General features: G+C 35.0%; 2 protein-coding genes across 12 annotated transcripts in view; one reads left to right on the top strand and one right to left on the bottom strand.

The window, feature by feature from the left end:
* PHC3 (polyhomeotic homolog 3) overlaps positions 1–22,434 on the top strand; it is a 94,815-nt gene extending 72,381 nt beyond the window's left edge. For all 7 annotated transcript variants that reach the window (XM_036898366.2, XM_036898364.2, XM_057499905.1 and 4 more), the window contains 4 exons: positions 5,866–5,980; positions 8,877–9,009; positions 9,101–9,332; positions 14,409–22,434. In XM_036898366.2, coding sequence (XP_036754261.2) covers positions 5,866–5,980; positions 8,877–9,009; positions 9,101–9,332; positions 14,409–14,563 — 635 coding nt within the window. In that variant the 3' untranslated portion in view covers positions 14,564–22,434. The remainder of the gene's footprint in view (positions 1–5,865; positions 5,981–8,876; positions 9,010–9,100; positions 9,333–14,408) is intronic.
* Positions 8,645–26,233, bottom strand: part of GPR160 (G protein-coupled receptor 160) — a 47,888-nt gene continuing 30,299 nt past the window's right edge. The window contains exons 4-6 of one of the 5 annotated variants that reach the window (XR_008996947.1): positions 25,429–25,570; positions 13,268–13,390; positions 8,645–9,370 (exon numbers count right to left, since the gene is read on the bottom strand). Coding sequence is in view for 2 of the 5 variants with exons in the window: in XM_057499910.1 (XP_057355893.1) it covers positions 24,482–25,498 (1,017 nt within the window). In the remaining 3 variants the exon portion in view is untranslated. Of the gene's footprint in view, positions 9,371–13,267; positions 13,391–21,637; positions 25,573–26,233 lie in introns of those variants that run through there. The other 4 variants (XR_008996951.1, XM_057499914.1, XM_057499910.1 and 1 more) reach the window with 4 other exon arrangements.

Below are 26,233 nucleotides of genomic sequence, written 5' to 3'. Positions count from 1 at the left end.
CCCCTTTAGTTCTGTTAGTATTTGTTTCACATATGCTGGTGCTCCTGTGTTGGGTGCATATATATTTAGAATGGTTATATCCTCTTGTTTGACTGAGCCCTTTATCATTATGTAGTGTCCTTCTTTATCTCTTGTTACTTTCTTTGTTTTGAAGTCTATTTTGTCTGATATTAGTACTGCAACCCCTGCTTTCTTCTCACTGTTGTTTGCTTGAAATATGTTTTTCCATCCCTTGACTTTTAGTCTGTACATGTCTTTGGGTTTGAGGTGAGTTTCTTGTAAGCAGCATATAGATGGGTCTTGCTTTTTTATCCATTCTGTTACTCTGTGTCTTTTGATTGGTGCATTCAACCCATTAACATTTAGGGTGACTATTGAAAGATATGTACTTATTGCCATTGCAGGCTTTAAATTCGTGGTTACCAAAGGTTCAAGGTTAGCCTCTTTAGTATCTTACTGCCTAACTTAGCTCGCTTATTGAGCTGTTATATACACTATCTGGAGATTCTTTTCTTCTCTCCCTTCTTGTTCCTCCTCCTCGATTCTTCATATGTTGGGTGTTTTGTGCTGTGCTCTTTCTAGGAGTGCTCCCATCTAGAGCAGTCCCTGTAAGATGTTCTGTAGAGGTGGTTTGTGGAAAGCAAATTCCCTCAGCTTTTGTTTGTCTGGGAATTGTTTAATCCCACCGTCATATTTGAATGATAGTCATGCTGGATACAGTATCCTTGGTTCAAGGCCCTTCTGTTTCATTGTATTAAATATATCATGCCATTCTCTTCTGGCCTGTAGGGTTTCTGTTGAGAAATCTGACGTTAGCCTGATGGGTTTCCCTTTATAGGTGACCTTTTTCTCTCTAGCCGCCTTTAACACTCTTTCCTTGTCCTTGATCTTTGCCATTTTAATTATTATGTGTCTTGGTGTTGCCCTTCTTGGATCCTTTCTGTTGGGGGTTCTGTGTATTTCCGTGGTCTGTTTGATTACTTCCTCCCCCAGTGTGGGGAAGTTTTCAGCAATTATTTCTTCTAAGATACTTTCCATCTCTTTGCCTCTCTCTTCTTCTTCTGGGACCCCTATAATACGGATATTGCTCCTTTTAGATTGGTCACACAGTTCTCTTAATATTGTTTCATTCCTGGAGATCCTTTTGTCTCTCTCTATGTCAGCTTCTATGCGTTCCTGTTCTCTTATTTCAATTCCATCAATGGCCTCTTGCATTCTATCCATTCTGCTTATAAACCCTTCCAGAGTTTGTTTCATTTCTGCGATCTCCTTTCTGGCATCTGTGATCTCTTTCCGGACTTCATCCCATTTTTCTTGCGTATTTCTCTGCATCTCTGTCAGCATGTTTATGATTCTTATTTTGAATTCTTTGTCAGGAAGACTGGTTAGGTCTGTCTCCTTCTCTGGTGTTGTCTCTGTGATCTTTGTCTGCCTGTAGCTTTGCCTTTTCATGGTGATAGGAATAGTCTGCAGAACTGGGACGAGTGACGGCTGGAAGGACTTCCTTTCTTGTTGGTTTGTGGCCCTCCTCTCCTGGGAGAACAGCGGCCTCTAGTGGCTTGTGCTGCGCAGCTGCGCGCAGACAGGGTTTCTGCTTCCTGCCCGGCTGCTATGGAGTTAATCTCCGCTGTTGCTGTGGGCGTGGCCTGGCTCGGGCAGCTACTCCAAAATGGTGGAGTCGCGTTGGAGCAGGAGCTGCTGGGAGGCTATTTATCTCCGTAAGGGGCCTCCCTGCTCCCTGCAGCCCAGGGGTTAGGGTGCCCAGAGACCCCGGATTCCCTACCTCTGGATTAAGTGACCCGCCCTGCCCCTTTAAGACTTCCAAAAAGCACCCGCCAAAACAAAACAACGACCACAAAAAAAAACAAGAAAAAAAAATTTTTTTAATTAAAAAAAAAAATTTTTAATTAAAAAAAAAAAAGGTGGTCTTTCGTTTTTCTTTATTCTCCGGTGCCAGCCTCAGGCCTCTGCTCACCGGTCTTTCTGCCCTGTTTCCCTAATATTGGGGTCCCTGTCCCTTTAAGACTTCCAAAAAGCGCTCGCCAAAACAAAGCAGCAAAAAAGCAAAAAAAAAAAATGGTCGCGCGCTTTTCTTATGTCCTCTGTCGCCCAGCCTCCAGTGCCTGCTCACTGTTGTTGCTGCCCTGTTTTCCCAGTATCGAGGGCCCTGCGCTCTGGCCTGGATGGCTGGGGCTGGGTGTTCGGCAGCCCTGGGCTCCGTCTCCCTCCCGCTCTGCCTGCTCTTCTCCCGCCGGGAGCTGGGGGGAGGGGCGCTCGGCTCCCGCGGGGCGGGGGCTTGTATCTTACCCCCTTCGCGAGGCGCTGGGTTCTCTCAGGTGTGGATGTGGTCTGGATATTGTCCTGTGTCCTCTGGTCTTTATTCTAGGAAGGGTTGTCTTTGTTATATTTTCATAGATATATGTTGTTTTGGGAGGAGATTTCCGCTGCTCTACTCACGCCGCCATCTTCCGCCCCCTCTCCTGATTAATCTTTTTCATAGGGGAGGTACGTTTACATAAAATGTGCCAAAATTTTAAATACTTCATTATTAATTTCCAATGTAATTTTATAAAGTGTTTCTATTACTGTGTATATCAGTGTTTATGGGAAGTACTATAGGGTGAAATGGTGAGGTCTCTTATTTAGTAGCTTTGGTTTTAGTAGTACATACATCTTAATTCATTATAAAAAACTTAATGTAAAGATTATTCTTCTTTAAGGATAAACTATGTTTCTGTTTGGACTGGTTCTGTAACCAGTATCTCCAACCCATAGATTTTGATTTACCAAACAAAATATATATTTCCTGGTAAGTCATCAAACTGATCCTGGTTTCTGTCCCATTGCTTCTTTGCTGCTGATCCTCAAGTGATCTCAAGTCTTTAGGAAGATTAAAAAGTAACTGCTCCTCACACATAAAATGGGGACCTCTATTAGTTAGGATGTGCATTTGACCACTCAGACACCCAGAATAATACTTGATTAAGTAAGGCAGAAGTTTAATTTTTGTTGACATAACCCAAAGGTGAGCCGTCCAGGGCATGGTGTTGGACACCTAACCTTCAAATGGTTTATGGTTCTGCTATTCCTAGAGTGTTGCTCTCATGTCCAGGATAGTTCATCTTCATGATCACATTCTAATCAATGAGGTGGGGAAAGGGCATACCACCTGGAATTTGCCAGCATTTCTATTCATATGTCATTGGTCAGAAATTGGCCACATCTCATGCAGAAACTAGTTTTTATTCTCAGTGGTCACATTCTTAGCTGAGGATTAGGATTTGTTACTGTGGAAGAAAGTGAAGAATGGATATTGGAGAATTACCAGGTGTCTCTGCCATAGAACCCCATCTTTATGAGCTAGAGCAACAATTTTTTTTTTTTTTAATAATTATTTTTTTATTGAAGGGTAGTTGACGCACAGTATTACATTAGTTTCAAGTGTACAACACAGTGGTAGAACATTTATATACATAATTCGAGGTTCCAGCTATCACCCTACCAAGCTGTTACATTATCTTGACTATATTCCTTATGCTATACATTACATCCCGGTTACTTATTTATTTTACCATTGGAAGTCTGTCCTTTTTTTTTTTTTTTTTTTTTGTGAGGGCATCTCTCATATTTATTGATCAAATGATTGTTAACGACAATAAAATTCTGTATAGGGGAGTCAATGCTCAATGCACAATCATTAATCCACCCCAAGCCTAATTTTCGTCAGTCTCCAATCTTCTGAGGCATAACAAACAAGTTCTTACATGGAGAACAAATTCTTACATAATGAATAAGTTACATAGTGAACAGTACAAGGGCAGTCATCACAGAAACTTTCAGTTTTGTAGAGCAACAATTTTTTAACTCATTTGGCTCTAATTTTTTATTACAAATGTGAAAAAGTAGCCTTGGTAACATTACCAAGTTTGTTAAAATTCTGACCAAACATAAGAACGGGAATTTTTAATCTGTTAATGTTCCTCTCGTCTTTATGAGACATAAAACTGATGTTCTGTTTTTGTTAGGTTGCTAACCTTTAGACCATACCTGCTTGGGATCTCCTCACTCTTACCAGCAAAAACATTTTCTTCTCCTTTTTAGGGTAGTCTAACCTATTATTAAGTATTACATATTGTTACGTTACCTAGTGAAAACTTTTGAAATAAAGTTTTCAGTATAGTCTGGAAGTGAAACAACTTGAGGGATGGACTTTTTGGGGCCAGATTAGTGGCAGTGGTGGTTGAGTGAGAGGTTCTGTTTCCTCTACAGAGATCAGGTTCCAAGAATGACCAAGTGAAAACACTACTGCTGGAGGTTACCACATCAGGTCCCAGGAGTTGGGAGTATGTTGTTGAGCCATGGCTGTGTGAAAGCCATCTCTAGGTTGTTAGAAAGAACAGTTTTTATTTTACTTGTTTTGAGACTATTTCTTCCTCACTGCTACTAACTGAGACAATTTTTGTTTATGAAGGTAGTCCCGAGAATTTCCTTAAATGATCACTTGCTAGTTCATGATTTCATTAGTCATGACAATGTATCTGGGTGTCCCTTGAAACTTTGAATCTTTCAGAGTATGTTTTTTAGTAGTTTTTGCTGCCTTCTCTTGAGTTAGCACCTTTCCAGTAAGACTAGAATAATGGGAATGCTTGAACTTACTGAGTATATGTCATCCATGTCTACAGTTGAGTCCCTTTCTTCATCTTAATAAAACTTGGTTAAATGAAGAACATAGAAAAACACATACGGAGTCCAGAGCTAAAAGCTTTAGTTAGCCGAGTGTTATTTTTGCATATTTTTTATGACTTGGCATAGGTATTATGATGCAAGAAAATGGCAAAATATGGTGGATTTAAGATACTGAAATTTAATAATTTTCACTGACATATTTCTTAAGCAGTTGTTACGGACCTTCATACTCTTAGTATTTATGTGGAAAATAGGAAATGGAATTGTCACTTTTTAATGCCTGCTACCTATTGGGTATGTCATGTTCACTGCAGTTCTTCTGGAAAGGCATTATAAGCCCCATTTTACAGATAAGAAAACTGGGTCATGAAGATCAAGTTGCTCATTTATAGGTGACACTTTGCTGAATACTTGAGAATTAATTAGGACATTTCTTTGGATCCTGTGGTATGGCTTGAAGAAAATTACCGCTATAGAGGTGGAGGAAGGACATCTAACTTAATAGAGAGCACCCTGACAAAAAGGAGCAAATGTTAAAAATTACAAAATTGTTTGTGACTTTCAATATTAATCTAAATTATTTTTGTTTTAATATGGTGTAACTAAAAGGGACTTTTATAATTAGATACATATATCTTTAATGTATCATATACTGCAGATCTTTGAGAGTATTATTTTACATGCTTCTCTAAAATCAGACATATCAAAATTGTACCTTCTTTTTGAAGTCATCCTCATTTTCTCCTGTTAAAGAGTGTTTTCTGCTTTATACTCTATAGCACAATGTACCAAAATTCATATCCCTCACGGAAAGGGTTCCACCTGAAGGGTAGTGATTTTGTCTTATTTATCTTCATTTCTCTTACAGTGCTTAATAACATTGTTTGCAGATTTCACATATTTTGGATACTTAGCAAAATGGGCCTTTAAAAATGTATTGCTATTTAGGTAGATAAAACACCATACAATTTTGATGCTGGAGCAAGAGAGAATTGGTGGAGATGGTTGTTTTGGAGGCTTTGCTCCACCAAATGGCTGTGGATTGAAAAGTTAAAAGATCATTCCTTTAATTTTCCTGGAGGGATTGAACTAGCAGCAGCCAACCAAAGCAGAGGCTAAAGGAAAATTTGCCACAATTAAATTTTTGGAAGGTTTTTCCTTTGTTTCCTTCTCTTTTAGATACATTAGAAGAAATGGACAGTGAGTTACTCAAGTGTGAATTCTGTGGGAAGATGGGATATGCCAATGAATTTTTGCGTTCAAAACGATTCTGCACTATGTCATGTGCCAAAAGGTATTTCTGTTCTCTTGAGTTTCCTAAAGCACAAACCAACAACAGTGTGTAAAAAAACCAAAAAACAAGTATAATATAGAAATAATATCAAATAAGTATTATCTGGAGCTGGTATTTAGTTATTAAATTTTGCTCTGTGAAAACAGTGAATTTTATAGCATAATCCAATACTGAAGTAGCAGTCTCCTGGTGAAGAGAATGTCACCGGGAAAACCCTTCCTGTGAATAGACTACTAGTTCGTTCTTTCTTTTTCTTTCTTTATTTCTTATTAAGGTATTATTGATACACATTCTTATGAAGGTTTCACATGAAAAACAATGTGGTTACTACATTCACCCATATTATCGAGACCCCCCCATACCCCATTGCAGTCATTGTCCATCAGTTCTTACACGGTATCACAACAGTAGTTTATCACCTGATTGTTTTACCAGTATTGAAATACCTGGATTTATTTTGTTTTAAATGTTTTCATTTGTTTTGACTTATCCTATTTGTTTTTAAGTTTCTAAATGGGATCTCTGTAGTGTAAGTTCTCCACATTGTTACATTATCAGACAGTGAAATACCTGTCTTTTCTGAATCTGTATTTTCAATAGTATTATAGGTAAATAGTATTAATAACAAAGGAAATACTGATCTTGTCGTAATTTAGATTACATTAAAAAGAGCCCTCATACTGATAATAAATCCTAATACAGGCATTTACCACTAGAGGTGATGTATGCACAGGTTGATTATTTTGAAATACGTTCTCTTTTCTAAAAAGTGATTATTTCCTCAAAGAATTTAAGATCTTAATTGTATACATCTAGGGAATTTCTTATTTGAACATATTTTTTAGTGTGGTGCCACTAAAATATACTTAGTAAAACTTAAATAATAGAAGTATTTTACTCCCAAAATGGGTTCAGTGGTTTCTCAGTTGTCAATCTGTTACTCATATATTCTTTATATTGTTATTGATAGCCCTAATCAAAGTATGTAACTCTTGTTTTAATTTAGGAGCTTTCCAGTTTGCATATCCTACAAAAAAGAATAGTGGCTCTCTAATTTTAAGTGATTAAAAACTGATGGAAAAAAGGACTACCTTTCAGAATATTTTAAATGTCTTGACTATTTAGAAATATTTGAGGACATTTAACACTACCATCACTGTTCTCTCAGAGATTATTGCTGACTTGTCACATTATTATACCTTTAGGTGAACCTCTTTAGAGTGGGTAGGAGTCCTAGTATATGCAGACAAGAGAGCAAGGAGAGGATAAATTAATCAGGGAAGAACTGCTGCTATTAACATGTCTGCCTAGCTGTCTGTCCTGGAGATATCAATATTTAGGGACTAAATTGAAGTGTAAAGTTAGTCTCGCTTCTCTGATTTTTAGTCCAATGCAGAAAGCAGCTTTGTTAACTGACATGAATGGAAATCAGAAACCTACAGGGCTGAGCCCACAGATGAGAATTGTGAACACAGCAGGAGCTTGTTAAATTGTTTTAGGGTAAAATTGAACAGCCATCAGAACACTTTTTTTCTTTTTATATTTTTTGGGGAAAATAGCCTATTCATTTTCATAGTTTTCCTTATTTCCACTTTGTATTATTTTCGTAAAACATTGGTGAGGAAAATTTATTTTAGTATCTGTATAGTCCCAGGACAGTTATCAATAGCGAAGTTAATTGGGATCTGCTCTTGTCATTTTCCTGAAAAATTTTCTTGGAACAAAAGAGATTTGAAAATAAGAAATTGCAGTGGCAGTTTTATATGTGTAAAGAAAAAAAAAAAGAGGAACTGTATGTATTTTTCTTAGGTTTTCTATAGTTTTTCAGAAACTGTTTTTTTTAGATTATTTCTGTTTGCTCTTTGTTCTAGGGAAGGGGTTGGCAAACTCTGCCCAGGCTGAGTCATTCCTGTAACCTGTTTTTGTATGGCCCCTAAGCTAAGGATGGTTTTCAGATTTTTCAGGTGGTTAAAAAACTTTTAAGAAGAACCTTGTTCCATGATACATGAAATTTATGTGAAATTCAGATTTTAGTGTTACTAAATAAAATTTTATTGGCACACAGCCATGCTTATTATTTATTATTGTCTATGGCTCCCTGTGTGTTACAATTGCAGAGTTGCCTAGTTGTGACAGAGACTTGTATGGTCCACAAAGCCTAAAATATTTACAATCTAAAAAAGACTGCGACCCCCTGTTCTAAGGCCTTGGAACCCAATAAATGGCATAGGACTCTCTAAAACTGTCATTATGCCTTATAAAGGACTATACTGAAAAGTATTAGTCTATTTTGATAAAATTAATCTTTGAGCCAATTTTTAAATATTATGTATTTTTTAATTTCCTGAACAGTGAAACTGAATTCCTTGTTTAACATTGAAATCTCAACTTTACATTTTCACTCTCTGATTTCAGTAATATTTGAAAAACCTTTTACTAGCCATTTGAGATTTCCTCCTCCCTTCTGTATTAACCTCTTTATATTAATCTCTCTTCAGAAACTATTAGTTGGGAAAATATCAGCTTGAATGAATATCTAAATAGTTAATTCATAGCTTTTTTACTCCTGGAACCTTCAGTTATTTTGCTGCTATGACACTTGTTTGTCCTCTGTATTTAGCACAAAGTTCCTGCTGTCGTGCTGTTACTAGGAGAAAATGTCAGTACCTTGTTATAAGTGCCCAGTATTTTATTGAGAGCTATATTATCATATATACAAAGGCCATTTTTTGACTGTTAACATAAAAAGTCCATTGAACTTTACAGTTTACTTTCTGAGGTATTACAGTCCTTAAGTATATGGCACTTACTGATTCACAGTTGCACTTTTAAGTCACATTTAAATACTAAATGAAGTGTTCCATGTATCATTTAATATTTTTCTTGAATTTCTTAGGTACAATGTTAGCTGTTCTAAAAAATTTGCACTTAGTCGTTGGAATCGTAAGCCTGATAATCAAAGTCTTGGGCATCGCGGCCGACGTCCAAGTGGCCCAGATGGGGCAGCAAGAGAACATATCCTTAGGCAGGTCTGTAAAAACCTTGCTTCAATATACAATACCCATTTCAGAAATGCAAGGAAAGTGCAATGCTGTATTTTACTTGTACTACATTTTCCAGCTTCCAATTACTTATCCATCTGCAGAAGAAGACTTGGCTTCTCATGAAGATTCTGTTCCATCTGCTATGACAACACGTCTGCGCAGGCAGAGTGAGCGGGAAAGAGAACGGGAGCTTCGAGATGTGAGAATTAGGAAAATGCCTGAGAACACTGATCTGCTACCAGTTGCACAAACAGAGCCATCTATATGGACAGTTGATGACGTCTGGGCCTTCATCCATTCCTTGCCTGGTATTGTAATTCATCACTTTGGCCTGAAAATTTTTCTTCTGCATTCACACACAGGAATGATGTTAGATTCATCCACACCTATTGCACAAAAGGGCTAGAGAAGTACTATGTATATGTATTAATTAAATGGCATTTGCTATTGAAATGTGATCTGTTTCCTCTTGCTTATTCCCTTAGCACAACTGGGTATTTTCTCATACCCCCCCAAGTCAATAAAAACTGACTAGTCCTGCTTCTGCTGTGACACCTCAACCGGTGAAGATATTAAAGGTGCTCTCTTCTCTTCAGTCTGATTTCTCTTGAGAGGTCAGTAGAGAGATTGAGTCAGACACTTCCTTCTGCTCTTCTATTTTTCTATTCTATTTCCTCCTTATTTCCTAATTTAACCTTTAAAATAAAATAAGAGAGACTATAGTAACTTTTTTTAAAATTTTTGAAAGCCAATAAAGACCTTTTAGAATATAAAATTTTGGTTTCTTTTTAAAAAATCAAGCCAGTTCTTTTAAAGGAAGCTGCATTCTTTGATTCTTTGCAGTAAGTAGACATCAGGAACACTTCTGAAAATTGATATTTTAAGCAGACAACAAAAATTCACTTACATTCCATCCCAGTACTGAGGGTAACTTTCTTGTTTTTCTGCTTTCTCATTTTAGTACTCTTTCCATCAACCTACGTCTTTATGTTCTTTATCTTTATTCTTTAGTGCTGACAATCTTTTGTATCCACTTTTTCCAAGTGGCTTGCTATTAAAGGCAGCTGCAGCTTTGCTCATGATGAGACAAACACTGGTTACATATGTGAAGACAACACATTTTTTTAAATCAGCAAATCTTACTCACTTTAACTTTATGAATATGGAAAACAAGGAGATTTCTTAATGTTTGTTCCATTTTGGTTTTACTGTGAATCATACCATTTCTCTTGACATAAACTTTCCAGAAAAATACATCCCCTTTGAAGTTGCCTATAGGCTTATTAAAATTAATCCAGCTATTTTTGCTAATTAATCTCTATGAAGGTAACCATTGTCTCAGAAGCAAATTATAGCTAATGTGCTGTGTGAGTGAAGAAAGTTTTGTTAAGAAGTATTACTACTTTAAAAAAAAAAAGTCATTTTTGCCTTATATATAGAACTCTATGAAATTTTATTAAATTACTTTGTCAATTGCTTGTTTTAGAAATGCTAAATCATTTTTTTTTTCAAACTATATTTGGTCACTTTTAAAGAAAGATGAAATTGTTCAAAGAGGTATACATTTTTCATGGAATGTTTTTAAGCACACATCTAAGAAAATTGAGGTGTGAGTTAAGTGTGGACCATGTAGGTTTAGATCTGCTTTAAAACTGATATACTAGAGGATGGTGAGTCTTCACTGGTTGTGGTTTTAATAGTTAATGAAATAAATTTGTTTTTAGACTAGTTCAGATACCTTGAGAATTAGCCCTCTAATCTATACCAATCTCCAGAGCTGGCCTTTGATTCTGTCAACTTTAGAATCAACTACTTCAGAAGTAGTCTCAGACTTCCAAATGTGGCATGTGAGCTGTTAGTCTGGTTTCTCATTTGGGGGAAAACACTTCTTTCCTTTGGGAAGGAGGGTTGGTTTATATCCTGAGGGAAGTAGTTGGCCAAGTAATTAACAAGTAATAAATATTGCTGATTCTTCTATCACTTCATATGCTTTTTTTAGGGCAGATTTTCTAATTGTCCCTAGCATCCATTTGCCATCAGGCCACTCTTAGCTGCTTTATTAGAACAAAGGTTAACTCCTTTGACTATTCTTGCTGCATTTGAGTTTTAAAAAGTTATTACTCCTTATAACTTGAGGTGCTTGTCTGAGTTAAAGACAGTTTCGTTGCCAGTTGTTAGAGAACATTACCTATCATTAAAACGAGACTGCTTTATAATTAAAAACTGCTTGATATTGTTTAATAGTCTGCTTAATGTAACCCTGCTTTTCTTTTATTGATTAAATGGGAGTAATTCCAAACTGCTTTGACAAGACAAGTAACAAACATATTTACTGTGATCAATTATATCTTCTTTCTTAAAGTTTTTCTCTGAATAATGCCTGTAGGTTAAGGTGAATTTCATACCAGAAAAGTACCTATATCTTCACTTTTCTGTGTTCTTGTAGCCTTTGTAAACTTCCCTGTGAGCCTCTTTGAGCTCATTCAGGGTTGGTTTGTGTTTTTTTTCCCGCAAGTAGTATACTCCCAAGCTTTTCTCATAGAATGAACAAACGTGTAAATTTTGTCTCATATTTTCTTTCCAATTGAGGATGGGCTTCCTTCTTTTATCAGGGCACCTATATTTACTCCTAGAGTTTTCTCTTTGTATAATGTGATTTTGTGAACCATCCTTGTGTATTTGAGCTAAGGTGCAGTACACCCAAATCTCATCAGTTACAAGAGTGAAAAATTAGGTTTTAAATTTTTGTGTACATTGAAAAGTTCTCCATGGGAATAATTCTTATTTTCAACTAACTGCAGTTAACTTATTTAACTCTTCCTTGATACAGTGAACTGTGTTTTGCAAAGATCAGTTTATTTTGTATTTAGTGACCTGTGAATCTGTTGTATGTTTGATTTCTCTGTAGGCATATAAAGTAGGAATTATCTAAGGGCTCTCATAATACTAATACTTCATCATAGTATTGGGACTTATTTATTCTGTAGTATTTAGTGGCAGGTGATATCCTTTCTCCAGCCTTACTGAAGTAATTTTTTGGGTGGGGTATTTTTGCTTTGGGTTTAGCTGGAAAAGCAACTGAACACTTAGGAAGTTCATTTGTGACCTGTGACCATGTGCAGAGGTCCATGCCCAACCCAGTAACTGCTTCTGGTGATACAAAGACAACTGAGCCAACTAGTTGATACAGCTGGGATGTTTTGTATGCATCCCTGGGGCACCAACTGTTTTGCAAAAGTAGATTCTAAAGTCAGAAATTCATAGAACTTTAGCTCAGTATACCTTTAGCATCTAGAATTCTTTTTTAAATTCATTTTTCTCTAAAGAGTTTCTAAAAGTGTATTTGCTTCTGCTTCTTGGTTTTCCTTTTTTAAGTCACTTAATTTTTTTCATTTCTATACTTGTGTATAGTATTTGTTATGGTTGGCTTGAGAAAGGTGTGATGTAAAATTCTGAAGATAATGATTTCCTATTCGATCATGCTGTTGCCAAAGCACATTTTGTTCTTTATTATTTTACTGATACTTTACTGTCCACCTATAAGACAACATTTGAAGAGGGATCTCATAATACAGAGAAACAAGGGCATGCTACTCCTCATGAAGAACTCATTTCTATTCCCAAATGTAGCTCTTACGGTCCTCATTACTTCTCAGTGCTCCTGTTTTCTGAATCTAAGTCCTACCCTATCTTTCTTCTTTTCTTTCCTGTGTTCTTGTAAGTAAGACTGAAGAGAGAAGAACATTAGTTCTTTCATAAAAAGAAGGATGAAGTCACAACTAGATGCAAGATTAGTCAGTTTTGTCTGCCCAGTTTTGAGAGCTACCTCTGGGAAGAGAAAAGGGGCTTTTCTATGGTGAGTAATCCTATTTTAATTACATAGTTTCTTTTATATGGTGAATGGTTAAAACCATAAAACAATTTTTTTGTCTAGTGTACTATTGAAATGACAAGTTTTAAAAGTCTGAGAAATTGCTAAAATAGAGAAATTGAAAACCTGGCTGCTATGTAGGAAACAGGAAGAGATACAACCAACAGAGAAGATGGGAAAAGAGCCAAGAGGAAAGGTGGCTGCACAGCTGAATGCAGAAATAAAGTGTTTGTATTACTCTTACAGACAGCTGCTGTTATTGTTCAGTTTGTTCCCTCACTCATTCAGTCCTTTTCTTACCCCAAAATGTATGTATTTAGCACCTACAGTTCTTTGTCCCTGGTGCTGAGGTTATAGGAATGATGTCATTACCTTATATAAACAAGAGGAGGATGCATTTGCAATAGAAAAGATAATCATGCCAGCAAAGTTGTGGTATCCAAAGGTGTAACAGTTTCCATTTTTCATTCCCTCTCTGTGTTTTCCCTTAGAATGCTGATTTGAATAAAAGACTTTAGCTGTTAGTTTTTATTCTTAAATTCATTTTTATAATTTTGCTGTCTCATAAGGAAGCTTCCACATTACTACATTCTTTCCTCTCTTGGTTCCTTAATTCATTATTTTCCCTCCTGGTTTCTTTACCCTTAGTGGGGAAGTTTATTGCGTAACCTAACTATGCAAAATTTGGTAGATAATAAAAACATTTGGAGTTTAAATAGATGCTCGCATTGTTGCTAGCTAAAGCATCTGGTTTAGACTGAGTTTAAAATATTGGTTATTTGGCAAGAGATTAGCTGGCAAGATCATAATTTCAATGAGAATTTATGTTTTCTTATCAAAAGTGGAAATGAGTTCAGAGATACTAAGATTTGAAGTTGATATTACAAGTTGAGCAGTAGTACATTTCAGCAGCATTGCAGTAGATTGATACTACAATCTTGATGATTGGTTCTGTCCTGAGTGAACAATGAAAATGTTTTAGATGTGCTTGGCAATTGAAGGTTGTTAATTAGAATAAGGGACAAATGATAATGAAAGCAGTATTCTGGTACTTCAGAAAATATTCCTAAATTGTTTTTTAAATAACAGAACATATATTTTATTCCCCTATACCTATATATATGAAGGATATATTATACAAAGATAAGTTCATGAGGTATATTAACTAGTTAATCTGAACTAGTTATATGTGTGGCATGCTTTAAAGTGATACCATCATCCTTTTTGTGAAGGTATGTTATATCTAGACTTGTAATTTGTACATACTTTAATACTATTTTTAGAACAAGAATTCCAAGTAAACTGGTTTGCCTGGATTTTGAATTATTATTTTCAGAATGCCAAGAGACACACTCTTCTTCAGGAGTGAACTCTAGACTACCATATATAAATTTCATCTGTTTCTCACCCTATATTTCAGATACTCAAACCTGAGAACATAACACTGACTATTAGGAGTAACATCTCATTGTTGCATATGAATTTGACCTTTCTTCCTCTGCTCAAATTCCAGGCTGCCAGGATATCGCAGATGAGTTCAGAGCACAGGAGATTGACGGACAGGCCCTTCTCTTGCTAAAAGAAGACCATCTTATGAGTGCAATGAATATCAAGCTAGGCCCAGCCCTAAAGATCTGTGCACGCATCAACTCTCTGAAGGAATCGTAACCGTATCATGAAGCTTTCAGATAACAGCAGTTTTTCTCTTAAACTTGTAAGGTAAAGGCTCAAGTTGGCCTCAAATATTATCACTTATTGTGGTGGATACCCAAGCACACTGAGATCGCCACATCAAACGCTGACATTTCTTCTACAGAGTAACAATTCATTATAGATTTTTGTAATTAGCCAACATTGGTGAAATTAATTTTAGAGGTTACATGTAACATTGAAAGCCTTGTTATAGAGGGCCACGATATTTTTCAAAGAAATGTGTTATACTAAATTTTTTTAAAGGTGATGTTTATCATTAATATAAAGGATCCTTTTAAAAGTAATTTAATGATTTACATTTTTCCTCATTTAATTCGGTTTTCTTACACGCTTTTCTACCCTGTAAGTTTTCTTAGGGTGTCATGAGAGAGATAATTAAGGAGTCCAGCGGCTAGAATAGTATGTGAGGTATCAATGTGCATTTTTTGAAAAACTTGTCTGTAGACAATTGCTCTGTCTATAAAAAGGATTGTCCTCTAGCATGAATAATACTGATCTGAAGTCAGAAGAGTTGGTTTCTATTCCAAACTTGACCAAGAATTTAGTGTGACTGAGAAAGTTAGTTTTTCTCTTACTTTTTATACATTTTAGAGCAGTGGTTATCAAATTAAAGTCAGATTTGCTCCCCAGGGGACATTTGGCAATATCTAGGGACAGTTTGGCTGTCATAGCTTGGGGGTAGGGTTGCTGTTGGTGTCTAGTGTGTAGTGGTTAGGGGAGTTGCTAAATTTTCTACAGTGTACAGGACAACCCTCCACAGCAAAGAGTTATCTGGCCCAAAATGTCAGTAGTGCCAAGGCCAAGAAACCCTGATGTAGGAGTGATAAATGTTGCTGTTTTTCACCCAAGGAGATATTTTTAAAAGATGGAACTTAATAAGGGATGCATTATACAATGGACGTATTTCAGATAGCATTAATGTCCTGCTGAAGCATTCTTCCTAGTTTCATTCATACTAGAAAAAGAGGGGAAAATCCATTAAATTGGCCTATAAGGACTAGGTACCAATATTTGACTCTCAGAAAGTACTCATTCATATTAATTATCTTTCATATTTTTCTGCTCCTCTGCACTGATGAAGGCATAATATGATTATACCTTATGAGCCAGTGCACAGCCTTTGCTGGCAAGGCAATAGTTTGTAACAGGTAGATATTTGATCTTTGGATTTTTCTGATGTTGAACATGCTGGGTCTAGCTAGAATGCACATTCCTTTTCCCTTGACTAAACCCTTGCATGCTTCCTGCAAAGGACTTACCAAGTGTTATTTCTTGGATAATCAAACCTAATTTGTATTTGTTTTAGGGAAAAAAACTTCAAAGCAAAACTTTTTACTGAAAAGTTAGTGTTCTGTTAGAATTACGACACTAAAACAAATTTTTGTGGTAGCCCTGAAAGCTTTGTAGTCTTGAACATCAAAAATTTGTTTTAATCTTCCTTTATCTTATCTTTACCACAATGAAAATGTTTTAGTAATTGAAGGAACATACAGAGAAATTTGCCAGAAGTTCAGTGAATGGGGAAGAGTCCATGGGTTTCAGTCATTGTCACTGCTCTTTTCAAAAAGATTGTGTTGAGCTAGTAGAAGACTAAAGATGTCATTAAAGACATCACAGATATTTATCTTTCAGCTTTGTGTACATTAGAAATGTTGATTATTTTTATACAAAAATACAGCGGGTAATTTTTTTAATCTTTAGATGCTTGTTTGAATGTATGCTTTGTGGGATTCTTTTGTGTAGTAATGTTTTTAAAAAAGATGTTTACTAATAGTTATGTGTAGGATTAGAATGTGTAATACAGTGTAAGGCTCATGTTCCAGACCTACAATAGCTTGTAGTCAATGTTACATATTTCTTTATTTCACATTTTTAATTATTGAATTAAAGTTTCAAGGAAAGGTAGGTACTCTGTAGTCAATTTTTGTTTATTAGTACAGCTAATCATTGTGACAGAGTTATCATATGCTTGACTTTCCCCCTCATTTTTCAATTTCAGAACACAGTAGAGGCTACACATCAGTAAGAAATGGTCCAACATATGGGGGGTAGGGACACAAAGAAAAATCTCCTTTGAAATTCAAACTTTATCATAGATAATCCACAAATAGTTGATTATTTAGGGATACGTCCTCTCTCCCCAGCAATAATGATTACCTCCCATAACCCCATGAAGTATTAACTTTGTGCTACAGTTTTGCCTTTTATTTACTCCCTGTTCTAATATGAAGTTAATATTCATATTTTATCTGCCTAGTTTTAAATAAATTTTTAGGTGGCTCACTGCCTATTTTTATTTCCTGGTGTTGAAGCACTTAAAACTGTATGAAATAAGTATTGTGCCCATGCCTTTGACTGATTTTTGACATAGCCAATCCTCATATACCAGTGTCAAATGAGAGACATTTACTAAAATACCAGTCTTAGACTGAAATCTGTCATTATGTACTTAACTGAAAGCCCGTGTCTGGCACGGCATTTAGCATCCAAGAAAAGGGGTTTCTATTTGAAGGCACCTTATATAATCTTTATTCTTAAAATTATGTTAAGAATTCTTTAGTCTGCACCTTCTTTTTTTCAAGTGAGTTTTATTTAGAAATGTCTCATTTGCTTTCAACTGGTAGTTTTTCCCATTGATGCAGCTGTTTCTTTCTAGAAGATTTAACTCTTAATTTCAAAGCCTCATTTATATATAATGGATATAGATAACACTGGGTGTCCACCTCTCCTGTGCACAGTTTTAGTATGATATCTTTGGGGAAAGTGCTATTATTTTCATTTTCCTTCCTGTTACTAATTGTTTTAGCCTTTTGATTGTGGAGAGGGAATGACAAGCATAAAGGGTACGCAGGAAATTCTGACTTTGCTACCTAGGTTTGCGTTTTCTGACTTTTTTAAACTGATGCACTCTTTTCCCACTGAGGGAAAAAAAACCTTACAAGCTTGAAATTTTATTTGCTTTAAGCCATGTGTTCCTAAGAAAATAAACAAACTGAGAGCTGGTTTGTAAAATTATTTTTTACATGATGTGGATTTGCATCAAGCCTTGTGTAGACATGTGTCTGACACAGCTATGCAGCTTTGATATAAGCAGTGTGAGACAGAGTGCTGTCCTAAAACTTGTCACTTTTAAGTGACATATAACTATTTCCATGATGGTACTTTTAATTTGCATTGGCATCCTCTAAGCAGACTTTTTTAAAGTCCTAGTTTAAGGGCTGACACCTAGGAGTAACGAAGGCAGAACGGAAGGAAAGAAACATTAGTGGAGCTTGAGAATGGGAGAGATGCAGACAAGAGACCTGCCATTTTGTTAGTCTATCCCATTTCAACACTGAACAGATTTCTGCACTTTTGAAGTTAATATTCATATTTTATCTGCCTAGTTTTAAATAAATTTTTAGGTGGCTCACTGCCTATTTTTATTTCCTGGTGTTGAAGCACTTAAAACTGTATGAAATAAGTATTGTGCCCATGCCTTTGACTGATTTTTGACATAGCCAATCCTCATATACCAGTGTCAAATGAGAGACATTTCCTAAAATACCAGTCTTAGACTGAAATCTGTCATAGTGCCCCATATCACTGACTTGTTCAATTAAATGTTACAAAATTCCATTATTTGAATTTGCAGGGTTTTGGTACCACCATGGCACAAGTATGGAAGGAAGGCATATATAGATTGTACAGTCCTAGGTTATGTTTACATGTGTGTCAACAGTTTTGGACAGAATAAACTGTTATAGATGTATGTGAATGATGCTGTCCTCACAGCCATATCAAGTGGATGAAATCCCTGGCTGGACACACTGTTAAACATTTTAAAGATGTATTTCCAACCAGAACAACGTGGTTATATTTTGTGGTTTGAAGATTCTCCCCCTAGTGACCGGCAAGAACACATGCTGCCCATGGGCAGCTGGCATTGAGCATTACCTAAAAACCGGTTTCGCTCACCCTTACTTCTCCTCAGCCACCTCCAGCCCGAAGAAAACTGCTTGAAAACTTTCTTCTTAGACCTTTGCTGAAAATCCTTGGAAAGGATTTTGTAGTGGGTTTAATTTTAGGGAGGAACCTGGGGCAGGACTTTCTAATACCTAACAGTCATGTTTCAGTGAAAGCTTTGAGCAGTGGAAACTGGTTCACTTATGCACAATATTTGTTCAGTGTTTCTTTTGCACCACATATGTAACTAGCTGGGCCACGCGGAAGGTTTTCTAGTGGGAAGGATAGGGAAGTGGAGGAGGAGACAAATAGGAGAAAAAGCATTCCAGACCTAAGAGGATAATACAGTTAACTGAGTGTAGTATAGATACAGCTTTCAATAGTTCAAAATAATAAGTAGTAATGGTTGGATCCCAGTTACAGCAGTAAGATTTACATGTATGTAATCACACTCATTGTTTCATTCTTTATTAAGTCCTTAGGAGCATATTAATAGTCCTAATAATACTTAAGTTAGTGAATTTTGACTTCTGAAAGAGGTGACAACTATCATAGTTGGGGAATGTCAAAAACTCAAAGGTTAATTGTTATAATAGCGTTTTCAGAATTAGGGAATCCATTTCAGGTATCATAGTTGAATCAACCTTATAGATTGTTACAAAGAAAGGCATTTTGGTAAGTTGTGTTTCAGTCTAGGAATTGGATGACTAAGAGCTATACGTTTCTCTTTATTAGTGTAGATTTCAGTAAACACAAGCCTACCTCTGTTTCTTTGATGCACAGTAGTGTGTGGATCATGAAATGAACTGTTTAATCCACATTCATCAATATTGATATTTTAGTCTAGAGCATTTGATTTCATCTGAAAGAGTGTGATTCAACTTAGATAAGCACAAGTACAGTATTAGGAAAACTAAATATGCAATCTTACTAAAATTTAATTTCAATTTATGAGCTTATACATCTTTTAAAAAATTCTTTGGGAAAAGATTCCTGTATTGTTAGAAGTTCGTTAATGTGTCATTATATAGTTTCCTTCATTGCAGCAATTCGCGCCATTTCTTCCGTAAAAAATGTTGAAAATTGTATTACCTTCTTTGGAAAAGCTTCTTAAATTTTTAGAAATTTAAAAGTTTTACCTATTTTTTAGAGCTTATTTACTTTCTATTTTTAAATAATACTGTGAGAAAGCCTTTTTTGAAAGTTATAAAGCACTAATAGAATTTTTATCATCTTATTCCAGAGGAAAACGTTTGGCTTTTTCTGAACTTTCATGTGAGTACACATACATGAAAAGGGAGTGCCCTCTTTCCTTTTCAGATGTGAAGCCCAGTTTCTCTGATGAAAACCTTTCTGTTCTACTCTACACATGAACACACACCTCTTAAGTGCCATGTTTATGGAACCTTTTAGGAACTGTTTTCCACTACTGTTTCATTTTTTTCCCCCTTTATAGCTTGTGAACATTTGTTACAGTGACAGTTTTAATCTCAGATGTTGGAGAAGAGGTACATTAGAAAATAGGTTTTTTTGTACTGCCTTTGAAAAGTACAATTGCTCAGTGATATTGGTGGCATCAGTAGGAATCCATAGGAAGAAAACTTGTGTAAAGGTTTTAAAATGTATTTAAAAGGAATAAACAGTGAATTTTAATTTGGGAAGAAGAAATTAGTATAAATTTTTAACTGTTATGCTAACGTGGCATAGTTTTAAATATAGGATTAATGAGTAAGTTCTTTTAGATCACCTATTTAAACTGACTTCAGTTATCTTCTTAAAGACTGGTAGTAGCCATCATTTACTAGCTTAAACAGTTATACTTTAGGGAATTCTGTCAGTATTAAATCCATGTTTTGTGGAGCTTTAATTGATGGAGGTGAAGAAGTTGGTGTTTATTAGAGAGTGGGGCTGGTAGTGAAATAACCCATTTTAGAAAGAAGGATCTTTACTCTTGCCTCAAGAAAACCAGAAATGTCCATTGCTTAAAATCTTTGTTTAGAATACTGTGTTAAAAGTCGTAATTCTTTAGTTTTAGGAATACGAAATCTACTTCAGTAGTAAATAATAGATGAATGTAATCATTAAATACGATGAATGAAGATAAAACACCGTCCAGAAGACTGGGTTTTTACTTCCCGTTGGTGAATTAGCTGTGTTTGACACCTCAGGCAGTTACTTAGCTTTTAATAAACTGTTTCCTCTTCAGAAAATACAGTGTGGAACCCTATATAAAAATGTTTTGATTTGGGTTTAAATCATTTTTAAGATAACTCCCAGCTCTAATACTATGATTCTAGAGTACTGATGTACTTTAAAAGTTGCTCCCACTTAATTCTCTTTTCCTGTTTAATGGTTCATTTCACACAACTTTCGCTAAGAGATCATTATTAAGCATCAATTTCCTGGGTCACCTAGAATCTTTTTTTAAGGATTAAGGTAGAAAATACATACAGACAAGCAAATGAGGACATTTTTCTAAATGCTTCTTGCTAGTTAACCACTGGACATATGACACATACAAACATTGTCATTCGTATATTTAATCCATTCATTTAGCAAGCCATTTGAACACTTACTGTGTGTGTGTGTGTGTGTGTGTGTGTGTGTGTGGTATATACATGACTTGAACTAATAAGTAATCAAAATCTTCCTAAACAAAAATTTGATTGTAGCTTAAACAAACATGGATGTAATTATTGTTGTACTGAATGTAACCTGGGAGTGAGTGGGAATTTTTGAAGCACTGGGTAAAGGATTAGACTAGATGGTATCTAAGGGGTTTGAATGAATCACATCACAATTCCTAAAACGTACTTCACATACTAAACATCAGCCATACATCTGATTAGGTTAAAAAATAAGGGTGCCTAACATTAAGGATTTACATTTTGAGACTGTTGTGACAGCCCATATTTCTCAGAATTATTTTGACACTAAATCTATTCCAGAGGTGTGCTAATCAGGGTGTGTGACAGAACAATAGAGAAAAGTTGGTGCTGACTTAACTATTTTTTAAGTACCAAAGCTCTACGTCCAGTACTGACAGTGAAGTAACTTTCTGAAACTGAAAAATCTCAAAGGAGATCCACTGAACAGGTTTATTTTGTTTTGTTTTTAAAGCAAGAAAGATTACACAAATTTTGTTATTACAGTATCTATTTTAGAAAGCACACAAAAGTTAATTACATAGTAAAAGCGTTTCCTTTAAAATGCAGAAAAACAGTTCCATGCTTGAATTGACAAGTATTTGGAGAGTAAACATTGAGTGGGATTTATTAATTGGGTAAAAAGTTCCCTTACCGACAGGGTATTCTATGAATTACACTGTAATTCCTCCTACTGACCCAGCTTTACATAACATCACTTGATACTGATATTCTCCATCAAGATACAAAATAATAGTCACACCCTTTTAAAGCAGGAAAATGTCCAAGTCCATGTTAGATTAGAATCTATACCAGACTTTGAAAATAGGAACACTGGCATCCAAGTAATCAGAAGTCAAGGTTTTTAAAAATTTTCTATGGTACTGGTTAATTTGTTTAACTTTTAAAATGTTTAAATTTTCCTAATTTTTCAAATATTTTATACTGTTAAAATATCTATTACATATTTTCTGTGTAAGTATTCTTATATTTTAGAAAGCTAATGGAGTGTGCAAAGATGGTATAATTTTGGATGTTTAACTAGATTCCCAATCACCTCATTCAAAAGCTTGGTCTTTTTTTTTTTTTCAGTAGGACAAAAAACTCAAAAACTATCCTCATATTAAGGAGTGAGCTTGTGGAGAAGGTTGGAGTTGTAGACAGCAGCGTGTAAGGTGGATACTGACAACATAGGCAGGCATTTCAAACCTCTTAGTGCTTTCTGTCTTCTTGGTTGTTAAAAATGTTTTGTTGTTGATTTAACAAAAGCAAACTGTTATAGTAAACTTCAAAAATTTTTGATGCTTCAAGCACATGACGGATTTTAAAAATTCTTTTTGGTTCCTCCAATTGTTCTAAAATAGGACTTTCATATTATTAAAACCTCAAAAGCTGGTCCACCCAGGATGAACAAAACATCACCAAGGGGAGAGAGAACATTTTTTTAATCTTTACGAAAAACAATGTTAAGAGTATATATAGATGTATTCTTTACATTGGATATAGTATTAGAGTCCTCCTTACAGGAAATGAAATAGTTTTAGCACTCTTAGCATAAATGTTCCTAGATTGGTGTCTATAGCTACAGTTTTAAAATGTATGACCTAAAATGAAGTTAATTTTGCATTAGAAGAGCACACCATGATCTATGTAAAAAGATTGTCCATTTGGTGTATTTTTTTTAAAGGAGAAAGCACTTTCATATTAACAAGTAGCATGTGTATGAATTTTAGATTTTCATATTTGTTGTGTCTGTATTCAGTGAAGTAAAATTGAGCATTCAAATGTTTGTTGATGGCAACATTAACTGTTAAATTAAAGCACCTTATACTCTGCTGCTTAAACTTGCTTGTAATTGCACCTTTGTTACCTGCACATTTTCACATAGAATATTGTTGTAATATTGCTTTGTGTGGGTCTGGATGGAAGGTTAGTGGGCCTGCAGGATCATTTATTTATATTTGTTTATATTACAATAATATATTGTAGACCAGTTGTAAGTTCATTTCTTTATAAATAAAAGCCTCTTCCATTTGGCTGGTCTTTTGAATAATTTCTTTTTTTCTTTAAGCTTATGAGGCAGGAGAATACTCATAAGTAAACAAAAAGCTTAACAAAGGGTTTGAAATAGTTGTTATACTTATAAATTTGCCTGATTTAAAATACGCAGAGTATAAATCTTTGCTACTTTACTAAGTATATTTTAAAATAGCTCAGTCCCATGCTATGGCCAATTAGCAATAAACACATTCAGGGGAAAAGTAACACAGAAGTGTAGAAGGGCCAAGTTTAGAAACTGACAGATTAGGCAGTTAATTAGAATATTCTCATACTCTAATTAACCAAATGACATCAGATTATTCTGCCTTTTAGATTGCTTTTCTTGACATCAGATTATTCTGCCTTTTAGATTGCTTTTCTTTAGTAGTTCTCAACACGGGGCAGTTGTGCCTAGAAGGGGAAGTTCGGCAATGTATGGAGACATTTTGATTGTTGTGACTGAGAAAGAGAGGTGCTACTGGCATCCAGTGGCTAGAGGGCAGGGATGCTGCCAAACATCCTACAATATGCAGGACAGCCTTACCCAACAACAAAGAAACATCCAACCCAAAGTGTCAACAGTGCTGAGGATAAGAAACCCCACCTTAGAGTGTGATACATTTCCCATGTGATTATGATCTGACATGCAAGTATATGACATGTAAGTTATAACTGAAAATGAATCTGGTATGTCATGGAAAGAGATCTTAGTCACTACCCCCAATTCCATAAGTAAGCAACCAAAAGTTTTATTCCAGGAATATGTGCATTAAAAATATTTTTTTAAATTGGCTAACTTTAAATTGAGCTAATCTTCTCCTTACATCGAAGAATATTTATACCAAATCATTTTAAGAAAATGATCCTGATTTTCTTGCTCTGAATTTAATAAAAATGTTTAAGTTCCTATCATAAGTTGGCAGCAAATTTCAGACGTACCTAACAGTTTGCACACAGTTTTTAGGGTATGCAACACAAACATCAGTAAGCAAATGTTAAACTCATTTCACTTTTGTATTAATATATGTAACATACATTTTTCCTGAACAGGTATAAACATTTTTCTTGGAATTATTTTGTTTTAAAAAAACAAACAAACCCAATAGCATAGTCCCAAAAGACACATTCTGAAAAGAGAGGAAAGTTGGGGGAAAGCTTCAGTTCATTCTTTTTATGTTCTGACTAATCATTATAAAATGGTTTTTACTGTAGTTGTAAGTTTTAATTTTAATGTGACAACATATTAACAAATTATTATTGATAAAGGCTTTTCAATTTGCTCAATATTAGGAATTGTAAATGGAATGAAGCAGCATTTCCAGTTGACAAATGGATCCACAGGTAATGCAGTCTCTCTTAAGTCAAGCTTTTGACAATTAAACCAATACATTGTGGCAACGAGAAAACTATTGACAAAGTACAACCATGGAATGTTCAACTCAATATATGCTGGAATCTGTACTTTAAGTAAGAGGATAATTACTTGAAGTAGTACAAATGGTGACCAGGTACCGAGAAAACAGATAATGAACTTGGGCAAGAGTGTTTTTTTAGAGCTCATAGTATAACTAGAGTGAGATGAAAAGGGAAAATATAGGATAGTCTCATTCATGTAGGAAGCTATCCTAACAGCCTGTACCAAGGCAATAACTTCTGACCAAGAGGATATAAAAGCCATAAATAAAACCATCACCATGGAAAATGACAGCCAGTAACTCTGAATGCTAACGTAGAAAGGACATTGATAAGAATAAACTTCCTGTGCCTTCAGGCTTTGGTAGATAGCTGGATCTCCTAAAACATAAGTAAGGACTGAAATCCAAATTAAAATTACTGTAAAGAAATAAAATAATTTTTGACACTTCCATGGAAACTTGGTGGTTTTTGAGAAATTCAGGCAATAATCTATACAAGCTATCAGGAAAACAGGATAATGCAAAAAGCCATAAGTAAAAGAAATAATTTGAGTAAATAGGCAGATATGGTATTTGGTAAACCTAATGCCTAAAAGTACAAAATCCCTGAAATAGGATATAATGGAAATGTTTACCAAAAGTAAAAGATCAATGAATGCTAGTGAAATGCAAAAATATTCCATAAAATTTTGATAGTTGTTTTTTCTTCTCATTCCTAGTGTGAGGATATTTAATAATATTTTCCCAAGTATAATCAAGAATAATAGACAGTTACCATCTAGGGGCTGGTTTGTTTGATGTAACTGGTACTGAAAAGAGCAGTTCTCTGAAGAAAGAGCAGTCATATTTTTAGTTAAATTTCAGAAGGTCTGCTGAAATATATATGATAAAACACTGTTTCACTTCACTTTCCATCCCTGCAAAGAAAAGTGACAAAACCTTGATGTTACCTTGAATGCTCTATTTTAAAACTTAAAAGCAGCACCTCTATTCTCAAAAAGCTAAGCTAATCCATTTTTCCAAATAATTAAATACATAAATAGGAATTTACATATTTCATTCTAGTTAAAGAATACTGAATTTGGTCAAAAATTAATATGTATAACTTTGGTTATTTTTTGAGACTCAGATGGTCCAAACTCTCAGATCTCTAACCAAAATGTTATATGTAAATTAACAAAACTTCTACACAAGTACAGGTTTTAATAACTTACGAAATGAGGTAGAAAATACTTTATTAGAGCCAAAGCGCAGGTTAAATTAGTAATACTATTAGTTTTACCAACTTAAGTAATTTATTACTAATTATATTTAGTAATATAATTTAGTAACTAAATAATAAAAATTTACTAATAATACTGTTTTACTAATTTAGTAATGCTATTACTGATAGTAATCCTCAGAACAGTCACTGATAGCTATTAACCCAGGTCCACTCTGATTCCAGGCCCACTCCCACCCTTTTTTTTTTTGTCTTTTTGTCAGTGAAATTAGGAAGTAATGCTTATGGGCTCCTTTTGATATAGCAATTTTCAAAGCTTTTTAGCTATAGGCTTATCATTCGGATTAAACCACCAAGG

The sequence above is a fragment of the Manis pentadactyla genome, chromosome 1 (assembly GCF_030020395.1).
Source record: "Manis pentadactyla isolate mManPen7 chromosome 1, mManPen7.hap1, whole genome shotgun sequence".
Taxonomy (NCBI): Eukaryota; Metazoa; Chordata; class Mammalia; order Pholidota; family Manidae; genus Manis; species Manis pentadactyla.
Note: the sequence above shows the minus strand (reverse complement) of the source record. Positions and strands in the feature narration are given on the sequence as shown.